Genomic DNA, 13,865 nt, shown 5'->3' with positions numbered 1-13,865 from the left:
GCTGGATGCTCCCTGCCTGGAACTAATGAAAATAAAAGTATTTGAATTTCTGAGAAAAAAAACAAACAAAAAAAAAACACGCAGGACTAACATCTGTAGGATATTTTTTTTCTCTTGTAGGTGAACTAAATTTTTGCCAACTAATTCAAGGTTTGATTAATAGAGTCTAGCTTTACGGGCTCTAAAAGAGTCCTTCTGAATCACTCCCTTTATAATAAATGAAGCTACGCAAGTCACACTCTTGCAGTGTTAACAGTGAAAAGGTTGGGAAAATTGGATCCCTCCTATTATAATCAACAAAGCTGAGGAAATAATTGTAAGCATCTAAACAATGAAACACTTTCATCGCTTTTCTCGTTTAATAGTACACGTCTAAATGAGTCACTTCAGGGAACGCTTCATGTCCTTTGAGAAAAGTTCTTGCCTTGAAGTCTTATTTAAAGGATTCAGTAATGACACCTTATTGTGTTTTAGCTAGACTCGTAGTATGCACTAGTCATTTTACTTTGACAGTTCTTGGTTATAAAAATGCAGCTACCAGAAATGTATGTGATTCCTTTATCGTTTAAGTCAGTAAAAAGGTCTGTATGTAAGGTGAAAATTATGACCCACAGTTGCATCGTCATTTCCGCCACACTTCTACCACCACATTTTGCCCCTGAAGTTTTTTTTGTTTTTTTTCCAAGAGTTAGAGTACTTGTTAACCAAGTTGATAAAAGTGTCAGTGATGAGCATGCTTGAGATGAAATATGTGACAAGTGATGTTTGAAGAAAATTAAATATAACTTTTGAGCTGAGTATTTTAATTGGGCATCATTTCCAGTCAAGCTTTAATTTTTCCTAATTCATAAAACTATTCCTAACTGTTAACATAAGTGAATCGTTCCTATTTCTCTGAAATTTCATATAAAGCCAACCTGACTACTTTTCATGAGTGTTTGTTTGGTGTTGTGTTGTCAGGAGACACAGGAGTACACAAAGACTGTGGTGCGGTACTGTCTGGAAACTCTACAGATGTGGTTTGATGCCACTGGGTTTGTGGATGAGGTACAGTACTGATGCTTACATTTAAGACAGTAGATGCTGATACATGTCACTGTGGTTAGTAACCTCTCTCTCTCTCTCTCTCTCTCTCTCTCAGCCTGCACCCAACCAGCTGACTTTTCATCTACCTCTTCACCGATACTATGCCATGTTCCTCAGCAAGGTAATTCAGAGATTTCACATGTACAACTGCTGAATAATACTGAGCCATACAGTTATTGATCTCTTTCATGAAGTAAATCTTTAATTACACAGTAAAAGTTTTTTTTTTTTTTTTTTTTTTAAGATGACATCATTAAGTTTTTAAAGGCAACCTGAAATTACATTCACAATGTTTTTCACTCTCATGCACTGATGGATGAATGCAGAATAGTGTGTCCTGATGAACTGTGCACAGTAATATCATAGAGATTTATTTAGAAAGCAAACGGGGTCAATTTGGATGTCATGTCTTTAATTGGCTCTAGGTCAATTGGGCTGAGAAACTAAATTCAGATATTTACCTTAAATATTTTCAAAATTAAATTGACGTTGTTTCCTTAGTATTCTAAAAGAGGGCGCATTATATATATAAACCATACTGCACCTTGTTATATTATTGCAAAGAACATTCCTGGCTGTTAAAAAAGAGCATTCCATTTTAAACTAATGTGCATAAAATAAATAAATAAAAAGTTTTAGTCTGTCCATGTTCTCAAATGTTAAGTCAAAAGTAAAATGAGAAGGGAAAACGCTTCATTAGACAGTTCACATGGTGTTACATTTGCACTGATTTCTATTACACCAGACTCAAGCTTCATAATAACAGCGAAATACCACATTGTTTTTTACTCAGTACAGTTTTATGTATAGTAGCAATATTCACAGATAGCAGTGGTATTCGGCTGAACTCGGTGGTGAAGCGGCTCAGACTATGAGCCCAGGCAAGGGGCTGTTCAAACAGACGGAACACAACAGACTAGAACCAAACGCGATGTTGAACTCCTTTCCTGACAAAGCGTTTAAAAAAAACTAATTTTTTCTTCTAAGAAATGCTTATAAGAGAGCAAGACACAACAGCCAATGACCTCCATCAATTGTAAGGGGCTGTTCACACTGAACGCTTTTGCAACCATCCATTTGTTTTTCGATGTAAACGCACTAGATGTACATATTTGTTTATTAAGCGTCTTGTGCAGGAGTGCTGTTTTCTAGATGATGTGTCTAATTAAAAAGAACTTTAAAAGCATATTGAGACATCTTGTTGCACTCTGTCTAGCCTTTTTTAGCGCAAGAATGTGATCGATCTGAAGTCATTGTTAGTTCTTGGCACACATCCAAAATTCAAATGCACAGTTTTAGCATTCGAATGTGCATTTTTTTCTTAAATACAATGAATTTTCGCATTTTAATTTGACAGCCCTAATTGGCTCCAGCATTTGGTCTGTTTTACGCATTTATTAGCATGACTATAAATTGTATCTTTTTGATTTTATTCTGCAGGGAGTGAAGTGTCAAGGTCTGGATTTGGACAGTCTGCTGCCTGATCAGGAAATGCTGATGAAGATCATGGTTCATCCACTGCAGATACAGGTATTACATGAATAAACATGTGAACAGAAGAATTCATAATCTGCTAACAAGCAGGTGATTGTGTGTATTTTTGAGTCTGTGTATGTCAGAATGTTGAGCCCACTGATGCCATTTGTAATCTTGTAAACGACCCAACGCTGTACCAAAATTGTTTACCTTACAAAGCTAAAAAAATATCCCTTCAAACATTTAAACGTTTTAATATTGAGCTGCATAGGCCCAACAGTATTCAAGATTATTTACATGACAGGCAGAATAGGTAAATTGACTTTCTAGTTTTACTTTGTCTTTGTTTTTGAAGTGTTTGGTTGTAAATGTCTCTTGAATATCAATGGTTTTATGCTCTCGGCAACCAATAAGTCAATGCACAAAACATATTATGGTCCATATTTTTATGGTCTGGGTCATATTTTTTTTTTTACCTTGTGTAGTTTTGTTGATGGTTTGGAGGGCATATCACACAACCTTGTCAGATGTTGGCAACTGATTAATTTGACTTGCTTCTACTAAGTGACAGATCAATTATACTGTAGAGTTTTATTGAACACACAGACTTGGAAGCCACCAACAACAAAAGATATGGGAAGCTTTTCTCCCATCTTTTAAAAGTTGATAAGCCTTTTTATTTTGCTATCCTAACAATACACAATTATATAATTAGTTGCATTTCATTATTTACATTTAGCATTGGTTTTTTTTTTGTGTTTTTTTCCCCCTGCTGTCCATAACCCTATCAGAATACACCTGTGCCCTATTAGTTGAGAAGCACGACCTTAATGCATAAGTGTTTAAGTAGCCTCAATCAGAGATCATTATGTTGTGTAATATTGCAGGAGTTTGTCATAAATCTTAACTGATGTCTTTCGTTTCACTGCTGGCATGTGACCTGATGTCATGTGACAGTGTTATGATACTCATGCTATATTGTATCTGACCTGTCAGTTGATCTGTGTGTGTTTGTAGGCCAGTCTGTCTGAGATCCACAGTAACATGTGGGTGAGAAATGGACTGCAGATTAAAGGTCAGGCGATGACGTATGTCCAGTCTCACTTCTGTAACTCTATGATTGACCCAGACATCTACCTCCTGCAGGTAACACACGCACTCACTCACCTAACATGTTAAAAACTTTATTTTTATTATCCGTCTACAACAAAAAAGTAATACACATTTAAAACAAAACAAATAAAAACAAATACCTGCTCAGCCGTTTGCACAAATGTAAAATGTTACAGACTTACAATAAAAAGTCTTCATTATCGTACACACTCTATTTCTTAACGGGGGGCCTGGGTTTTACCAATTTCTGTTAATTGTCTTTTTAGAGACAATAAATAGCATCTTTTCAAGGTACACATCTTCCTTCAACACATTGTTCCCAAGATACAATATTGAAGTCACCTAACACTTCTGTTCTGAAGTCTAAAGTCACATGTGTCGCAGCTAAAGTCACACGTATCGTGGCTGAAGTCGTACAGGTCTTACCGGATGTTGTGCGTGTCGTGGGTCATGACTGAAGTCATACGGATCACGGGTGATGTAGAATGGGTTGTGGCTGAAGTCACACAAGTCGTACGGGTCTTCTCTGATGTCGTGCGGTATGTGGTTCGTCACTGATGTCGTATGGGTCGCGATGGATGCCATGCGGGTTGCAGTGGTAGTCGTATAGGTCTTACCGGAAGTCGTTCGACTGATGTCGTGCGGGTCGCAATTGATGACATACGGGTCGCGAATGATGTCGTAGGGGTCACATCACAACTGAAGTCGTACGGGTCTTAACTAAAGTCAGATGGGGTCGCGGCTGATGTCGTACTGGTTGCAACTGAAGTCATACAGGTCTTTCCGGAAGGCGGGTTGCGGCTGATGTCATACAGGGTTGCAGCTGATGCTGTGTGGGTCGCCGTTGATGTCATAAAGGGTTGCGGAAGATGACATGCGGGTCGCGGCTGATGTCTTATGGGTTCGTGCCTGATGTCGTGTGGGTCGCATGTCGTGACTGACGTACGGGTTGCGACAGATGTCATACGAATCGCAGCAGAAGTCGTGCAGGTCTTACCGGAAGTCATGTGGGTCACCACTGATGCCATTCAGGGTCACAGCTGATGTCGTAAGGGGCGCGACGGAAGTCGTACAAGTTTTACCTGATGTTGTGCGGGTTGCAGGTTGCGACTGAAGTTGTACAAGTTGCGGCTGATGTCATACAGGGTTGCGACTGATGTCATATGAGGTTGCGACAGATGTTGTAAGGGTCGCAGGTTGTGACTGTTGGCTTACGGGCCGTGGCTGATGTTGTAGGGTCTGAGAGACTCTCTGTCACACTTCTACCATTCTGTATCGCCAAGTGTGTCATACGACCACCTGAAGAGTGCGAGATCTCAGCAAAACAGTCATTAAGTTTGACACCCCCCACCCAAATAGAGTTATTCCGAGACTGCTAGTGTAAATCAGGTTACGACTGATGTTTTCTTTAATAGATTTGATTTGAATTGCGCACATCAGTAAGAATCAGATTATCATTCTGTCAATTCGATAAAAAGAGGGTTATTTTAATGAAGAAAAAATTACTGGGTGTGCTTTTATTTTTTTTTTATTGAATTTAGCACTTTGAGTGCTTTGAGTGCTTCCTCACAAGATATTAGTAATACATCTCCAGCCCACTCTTTAGAAACTGACAAACATGGAAGATTTTATTATTCAGCATGACTCCATTCCATCTTATTTTGTTTCTTGTAGGTGTGTGCATCTCGACTGGATCCAGATTATTTTATTTCCTCTGTGTTTGAGAGGTACTGCAATCTTTCTGCCTTGAATTTTTTCGGTTTCAAATGTTTTCAAATAATTCACATACATTTTTAATAAGCACCATCACACAGTGACAAACCCCTTAAAACTTGGTGTGTGTGTCAGGTTTAAGGTGGTGGATTTGTTGACGATGGCATCTCAGCATCAAAATGCAGTGCTGGACTCGGAGCAGGAGAGACCCATGCTGGAGGGAGCGCTCACCTTCCTCGTCATACTGAGCAGTCTCCGAATACACTTAGGTATATCTATTCTCTTTATCAATAACAACTCCCATAAACATGGTTTATCATTATATAGAGCTTGAGCATCCTGATTATTTATGGTTTTGATATGATTTCATTAGGGACAATAATTTGTGTAATACTTGACCTTTTATGAATTTCTCTCTGTCTGTCTGTCTGTTTGTCTATCTGCAGGAATGTCAGATGATGAGATTTTGAGAGCAGAGATGGTGTCACAGTTGTGTATGAATGATCGTACCCATAGTTCCCTGCTGGATCTAGTATCCTTTCACCATGACAGCAATGCTTTCTGCTTTTGATTGTGTTTTTGCAAGTATTTTACTGTGTCCTAATCATACATAATGTGATAAGGCGACAAGTAATAAAGCAACAAAGGATAAAAGCTATCTCTTTCATGTTAATCAGATATCTTCTGATTGGTTGCGATCGTGTCACATCGCACAGCTGCTACGTTTTCAGTGTGGACAAACTAATTGCTTGTAGCTGGAATTGCATTGAGTCTGGTTTGGACACTGCATGTCTTGTTTAAGATTTCCTTATGTTAATTCTTCTCATAATAACAATGTTACAGTAGTTACTATAATCACAGTAGCCTTTCTCATTTCTCTCCGGTTTATGTAACATCACATTATTGACCTCTGTGTGGGGTTTATATCTCTACTCATTATATTTTGATTCACTTTAAGGGCGTTCACATTAGTTGTGGTTTTAAGATTGTCCTTGACTGCAGTTGTAGATCCCTGAGAATCCGAACCCTAAGAGCGGTGCGGTTCCGGGCAGCTGTAGTTTTGAGGAGATGTTGTCTTCTGTAGCTGATTTTAAAGCCCCAGTGTTTGAGCCTGGAGGATCTATGCAGCAGGGCATGTACACACCTAAAGGTGACACACTCAATCACAGCACTAACAACACTACCTGATGCTAGAAGCAGTACAGTGATATGAGACCTCCAGTAGACCTTGACGTGAATGAAAATGAGGCTGTGAAGGAAAAAGAAACGGTCTGTTAATTGTGTCTCACTCACAGTGGTGCACTTTAGTGTCATTCAGCTGATGAAAGATAAATAAATTGCCAATTTACAAATTTTGGAAAAAATTGGTTTTAGCAATTAAACATTATCTAGAAGCATTATCTAGCCTTGTTTTCATTCATTTAAAAATATTATGGCATCTAATCTGACTGAAGATAACAATATGTTCGAGAGGATGAATAATATTTGTTGTCTTGCAATGACAAAATTAGTAGATCTTAGATCTTCTTCATTTTCATTATATTTTTATATAATCTGCTGCCATATATATTTTTAATTGTTGGTCTATGTACTCATGCATCACACACACACACACACACACATATATATATATATATATATATATATATATATATATATATATATATATATATATACACTCACTGAGCACTTTATTAGGTACACCTGTACATCTACTTATTTATGCGATTATCTAATCAGCCAATCGTGTGGCAGCAGTGCAATGCATAAAATCATCAATGGGGAAAAAAATGTGATCTCAGTGATTTGGACCGTGGCATGATTGTTGGTGCCAGATGGACTGGTTTGAGTATTTCTGTAACTGCTGATCTTCGGGGATTTTCACACACAACAGTCTGTAGAATTTACTCAGAATGGAGCCAAAAAAAAAAACAAAAAAAACATTCAGTGAGCGGTAGTTCTATGGAAGGAAAATCTTGTTAACGAGAGAGGTAAAAAAAGAATGGTCAGACTGGTTCAAGCTGACAGAAAGGCTACGGTAACTCAGATAACCACTCTGTACAATTGTAATGAGCAGAATAAAATTTCAGAATGCACAATACGTCAAACCTTGAGGCGGATAGGCTACAATAGCAGAAGATCACTTCGGGTTCCACTTCTGTCAGCAATGAACAGAAAGCTGAGGCTGCAGTGGGTCTACCATCTGTGAACCTCAGCAGAAATTGAGATTCATCAGACCAGGCGATGTTTTTCCAGTCTTTAACTGTCCAGTTTTGATGAGCCTGTGCCCACTGTAGCCTCAGTTTTCTGTTCTTGGCTGACAGAAGTGGAACCCGGAGGGGTCTTCTACTGTTGAAGCCCATCCGCCTCAAGGTTCGACGTGTTGTACGTTCAGAAATGCTTTTCTGCATAGCACTGTTATAACGCATGTTATCTGGGTTACTGTTGCGGGAGAATACAATTATTTGCGGGACTCCCGCAAAATAGAAATATCTAAAAATAAAATATCTAAAAATAAATAAATTGTTATTCATCTATTGCACAAGAGCACCAACAACAACTAAAAAACAAAAAAAACTAAAAAGATTTAGGCCTACAGGCGCAAGGACAGTGGCTCATTCGTAACTCTTTCTGCCGTGCTCCATATTTAAGACATTGGAGACAGAAATTTTAATGTAAGTATATCGTATTTAAAGACACCTAAAATAAAGTGTGACCTCAATACAAACCTTATTTTAATCTTCATAATACAACATGTTTAATATAAATACATACATTTATGTAATCTTGATGCACTACAAATAAGCTCACAAATACATTCCAATTCTCTTTCAATTATTATTTAAGTTTAAAAGAAATATCCAAAACAGCATCTGGGGCTTGACTTATACACTTGACTTAACTAAGTTGCTTTTGTCAGTGTTAGCACGGGACAGAATCTCGCTGAGGTCTCTTGCTCAAACAAGTCTGGCCATTCTCATCTGACCTCTGTCATCAACAAGCCATTTTCGTCCACAGCACGTATACACAGCATGTATATGTATGTTTGTATATAGGCCAGTTATAGGGCTATATTCAATGATATGGAAATAGAATAAACAGTATTTTGACTTTTAAAGCCACTGTTTGTATTGTCTAAATGTTTTACTTGTCTGCTGCCACAATATATGTATACAATATCATTTATTTGAGCTATCTTCATTATAATATTTATTATATATTAATATGTTTATAATTATTCAAATTGTTGTATACCAAGTTATCTTAATGTTGTGTCCTTTCTCAGTAAATATTGATATGCAATTAATTGTGATTACATTAATTGATCAGAACATCATGTAATTAAATTGATTAAAATTGTAATCAATTGACAGCCCTTACCCTTATTTTTATTTATAAATATATTATCCATATGCATACTTTTTTTCCTATAAATTCATTGCGCCAGTTTGTTGTATGTGCCTTTCTTTACCTCCAGATGGCACTGTGGTGCCATAAGTTCAGCATTGAGCTCATTTCTCTACATTTGGACAGAAGCATCTGTTCTCTAGCTGTATATGTGTGCATTTGTATACTTGTATGTGTTTTTGTATTTGCCTGATGCAAGACCTAGTGCACATCTGTAGATTATTTCAAGTTCAGCTCTAATTGGGTTTCATTATATGGCCATATCTGTTCTAGAACTAAATATCGGGATAATTTCAAGGTCAATTCATTCACTCTAGCAGTGGAATATAGATTTCTGATGGAGGCCCATCATTTCTACTGATACTTTGCACTTTTTGTATAATAATTATAACTGTATTGTGGCTGTCTTTTGCATTACTCACACTCACTCTTTTTGTTTGTTTGTTTGTTTGTTTGTTTGTATGTGTGTGTGTTCAGCTGAAGTCTGGGAGAAGGAGTTTGACCCTATAATGGTGATTTTACGCACGGTGTACCGCAGAGACGTGCAGTCGGCCATGGATCGATACTCCGCATTGTGAGTCTCTGAAATACTCCACACCTCCACCTCATCTTGCCATTTACTTTATATACAGACTATACCCTTGATATATTTAGTTTTTATCCTTACAGTCAACATGAAATGCTGTTCTCAACCCATTTTACTTCATAAGTGTCCAGTGTTTCCAAGTGAATCATGGATATTTAACCAAAAAGTGTAGGACAAGTCTTGATTTTATCTATTGGGAATTGATTGGTTGGTGAAAAAGAGTAGCTATATGATGGGTGCTTGGAGAGAAGATGAAAAGTAAGAGGGCTTGGTGTTTGTTTCAGTATAACATTTGTCATTAAAATCATATGATATGATGATGAGTGTCTCTCTGTGCAAAAGTCAGAAATAGACAAAGAATTCTAAATGTTGTCAGTCCTAAATGAGAAAATTGGAGAGCCGGAAGTGGCCAGCCATTTAATACTGTAAAATAGTGAACAACTTCTATAAAACGGTTTCAGTCTAAGGTGGAAGCTCTCTTAGATGTGGTCATTGATCATCTTGAAACCACACTGAACTAAGAAAAACACTCACAAATGGAGCCTTAAACTGTTTGGGTTTGTGTGCTGTTCATCTTGAGTTTCAGGGTCAGCGTGTGATAGAGGAGATTATATTCAGGGTCACTCAGTTCTACTGCTCTGTTAGGGCTTACACCTGAGATGAGCTTTAACAGTTAGATCAGGTAGATCAAGACTCGACTACTCCACCAACAGATTCATACTCTAATGAAAGCCTTTACAAGCAGGAGATAGTCCATTAACTAATTTCCTGTTCAGATCAGCAAGATGAGATTTTTCCAAATGTACTGCAGCTAAAAAGAATTAAACAGCAGCAGCCTAAAATGACTCCTGCAAAACAAGAGATTAAATTGTATTGCTGAATGTTTCCCCTTTTTTTCTTTTTCTTATATGAAGGTCTTATTAAAACTGATTTAGGGGCTATTTACCATGCCCTTTTTTAATTTTCAATCAATCAAATCATTTTTAATGCACAGTAAAAACAACACTGTTTGACCACTGTGCTGTACAACAATAATTAAAAGGACATAACATAATGCAATTACAAATCCATCTATGTACAACCCCAAAGCACATCATAGCACATAATAAAATTTACACCGCCCAAGGAAAGGCTCTGGGATTAGTTGTAGGCCAGCTCGAAGAGGTTTTTATCTTTGATTTCAATTCTGATTCGGTCGAAATGATTCTAAGAGATAGTGGTAGACTGTTCCACAATTTCAGGCCTGCTATAGCGAAAGCACGATCACCCCTCGACTTTAATCTGGATTTAGAGACCATCAAGAGTGTCTGATCTGATGATCTTAGACGTCTGACATGTGTACTAGTATTCAAAATGTCAGAGAGATAGATAGGTGCCAATCCGTTTAAAGCTTTAAATACAAAAATACAAGAATTTTCAAATCGATTCTGTAGCGGACTGGCAACCAGTGCAAAGAAAGTGACAGAACATCCATGCTTTAATATCTGACAGACAAGCAGCAAAAGACATTATTAAACCATTATTTTCATTTTGCTTCAGAGGCAAATAAATTTGAGTGTCGTCTGCGTAGCAATGGAACGACACTCCATGTTTGTTAAAAGCTGATCCCAAAGGAAGCATGTACAATGAAAATAAAATGGGGCAATAATGGAGCCCTGAGGGACCCCACAAGTCAAAGTAGATCTAGACGAAGATAACCCATTGATGCAAACTGAGAAAGTTCTGTCATCCAGGTAAGATTTGAACCAATTTAAAGCTTGACCTTTAATGCCCACACAGTGTTCAAGGCGAGGGATAAGGATGCCATGGTCAACAGTATCAAACGCAGTGCTTAAATCTAAGAGCGAAAGTATCACCGAGTCCCCTGAGTTGACAGAAAGCAAGATATCATTAGAGACTTTTAAAAGAGCAGATTTGGTACTATGATGTTTCCTGAACCCAGACTGAAATACTTCAAAAGTACCATTTAGCTCTAGAAAGCTTTGTAGTTGAATTAGAACAACTTTCTCTGAAGACATTGGTCTAAAATTAGCCAAGACAGTCGAGTCCAGATTTGTTTTTTAAGCAATGGTTTGACAGTTGCATGTTTAAAGTATTCTGGAACTGTCCTTGTGAGGAGACACTTGTTTATTATTGCCCGTCTTAGTGCCTGTGTAGTATTATTTAACCAAGGTTCAGACTTAGGTTTTTTTTCTTTCAATGGAGCTACAGAGTCTAAAATGTCATTACAAATAGAGTTAAACAACATAAGATGTTCTCCTGCACTGAAGTTATTGGAAAGGCAATCAAGGGTAGAAAATTGACAAGCCTCCATAAATAAAACAGAAAATTCATCACCAGATGTAGAATTAAACATATGAGACCAGTATGCCGGCTTCTTGGTTTGTGGGATTCGATCTATGAGAGAACAGGTAAACACAACAGGCTTGTGATCGGAAAAACTTAAGTCACAAATTTCTAGGTCACATATAGAAAAACCATGCTGCAAAACAAGGTCTAGTGTGTGACCCTGTTTATGGGTGGGTCCTTTCACCATTTGGACAAAGCTGAAGGAGTCAGTGAGACTAATAAAATCCTTTGCCAGGGAATTTGAGTCACAACAAACATGAATATTAAAATCCCCAACAATCAAGAGTCTGTCGTATTTAAGAACAGCTTCTCATAAGAAGTTTGAAAACTGAACTCATTTAAAAAATCTGTTTGATTTCGGTGGACGATATACCACTGCAATCGCTAATGCTTGATCCTGATCCAAATGGAACAATAATACTTCAAAGCTAGAATACATCTCAGTTTTTTTAGTCCGACAGCAGAAATTACTTCTAAAAACAGATGCTTACCCTCCACCCCTACCAGTTGTTCTGGGGCAGTTTAAAAATGTACAGTGTGTGGGTACGAGTTCAGAAAAGGGACTTATATCCCCAGCACTCAGCCAAGTCTCAGTCACAAATAAAAAATCCAAATCATTAGGGGTGAAGAAGTCATGCAAAATAAACGTCTTGTTTACCAGCGATCGATCGTTTACCAGAGCCATCCTGATTTGCATTGGATCGGCAGCCAGCTGTGCTGCATGGCCCGAAGATGTGGCGACTGACAGCGGGGAAAGATTTTCAAATGGCTTTCATGTAGGGCTGGGCAATATGGCAGAAAAAAAAAGGGATAGTTCGCCCAAAAATGAAAATTCTCTCATCATTTACTCACCCTCATGCCATCCCAGATGTGTATGACTTTCTTATTCTGGTGAACACAAAAAAAAAAAAAGATTTTTTAGAAGAATATTTCAGCTCTGTAGGTCCATACAATGCAAGCAAATGGTATCCAGAATTTTGAAGCTCCAAAAAGCACATGAAGGCAGCATAAAAGTAATCATACAACTCCAGCGGTTAAATCCATGTTTTCAGAAGCGATATGATAAGTGTGGGTGAGAAACAGATCAATATTTAAGTCCTTTTTACTATAAATCTCCACTTTCACTTTCAAATGTAAAAGTGAAACTAAACAGGCACCACATGTGATGTTCAAATGTAAAAGTGAAAGTGGAAATTTAGAGTTAAAAAAAAAGTACTTAAATTTGTATCTGTTTCTCACATATCTTTTCTTATCATATCACTTCTGAAGATATGGATTTAATCACTGGAGTCATATGGATAACTTTTATGTTTTCTTTAAGTGATTTTTTGAGCTTCAAAGTTCTGCCCACCATTCACTTGCATTGTATGGACCAACAGAGCTGAAATATTCTTCTAAAAATCTTCATTTGTGTTCAGCAGAAGAGAGAAAGTCATACACATCTGGGATGACATGAGGGTGAGGAAATGATGAGAGAATTTTTGTTAAATGTCACATGTCTAGAATCTAAATGAACACAATTTAGATTCAAATACTTTAGGCAGTGTCCTAGCTCCATACGGCTGCTGGATGATGAATTACCTGTCAAGAGGACAAAATATTTTATATCTCCCATCCCATTCAACATTAATGGAGTCAATGTCTTAAAGCAGGGCTACATTCACGTATCATGTGGCTTAACAACATAATACAAGCAGTGTAATAAATATAAAATGTAATTTAAATACATCTGCATTCTGACAACTAGAGCCCCTTTTGTCTGTGTATACTGTGTATTTTTGTATTTGTTCCTGAATCTCTGGAAACGTTATACACTTGCATTGTCAGTCATATTGTTATTTTTTATCCCAGAAGACAGCATTAAAATACAATTGATCTCTTGACTTTCTAACAAAAAAATTCTAGACCTACTGTGCACATTACTCTAAAGAAGAAAATAAACAAGTTTTTTCATAATGTTAAATAAAAAAAAAAAACTTTCTTCACTTCTGAATGACTTTTATTTTCTGCTGATTTAATCAAGGGCACATGGGTGGTGCAAAATAATGTTAACATGTAATATCATAGCCTAACATCCATGGTCCAATCAAATCATGATGGATAAAATAATGTCCCATCCTACATTAATTCTAGA

The 13,865-nt window shown here is 37.3% G+C and overlaps 1 protein-coding gene across 2 annotated transcripts in view; it reads left to right on the top strand.

Moving 5' to 3' along the window:
- LOC127446818 (E3 ubiquitin-protein ligase ubr3-like) overlaps positions 1 to 13,865 on the top strand; it is a 168,332-nt gene that overhangs the window by 45,129 nt on the left and 109,338 nt on the right. For both annotated transcript variants that reach the window (XM_051708064.1, XM_051708063.1), the window contains exons 11-19: positions 961 to 1,047; positions 1,142 to 1,207; positions 2,527 to 2,616; positions 3,580 to 3,708; positions 5,350 to 5,402; positions 5,524 to 5,657; positions 5,835 to 5,920; positions 6,397 to 6,538; positions 9,274 to 9,370. In XM_051708064.1, coding sequence (XP_051564024.1) covers positions 961 to 1,047; positions 1,142 to 1,207; positions 2,527 to 2,616; positions 3,580 to 3,708; positions 5,350 to 5,402; positions 5,524 to 5,657; positions 5,835 to 5,920; positions 6,397 to 6,538; positions 9,274 to 9,370 — 884 coding nt within the window. The remainder of the gene's footprint in view (positions 1 to 960; positions 1,048 to 1,141; positions 1,208 to 2,526; positions 2,617 to 3,579; positions 3,709 to 5,349; positions 5,403 to 5,523; positions 5,658 to 5,834; positions 5,921 to 6,396; positions 6,539 to 9,273; positions 9,371 to 13,865) is intronic.

Source organism: Myxocyprinus asiaticus, chromosome 10 (assembly GCF_019703515.2).
Source record: "Myxocyprinus asiaticus isolate MX2 ecotype Aquarium Trade chromosome 10, UBuf_Myxa_2, whole genome shotgun sequence".
NCBI lineage: Eukaryota > Metazoa > Chordata > Actinopteri > Cypriniformes > Catostomidae > Myxocyprinus > Myxocyprinus asiaticus.
The sequence above is the reverse complement of the archived record's forward strand: the minus strand, read 5'-3'. Positions and strand labels throughout refer to the sequence as shown.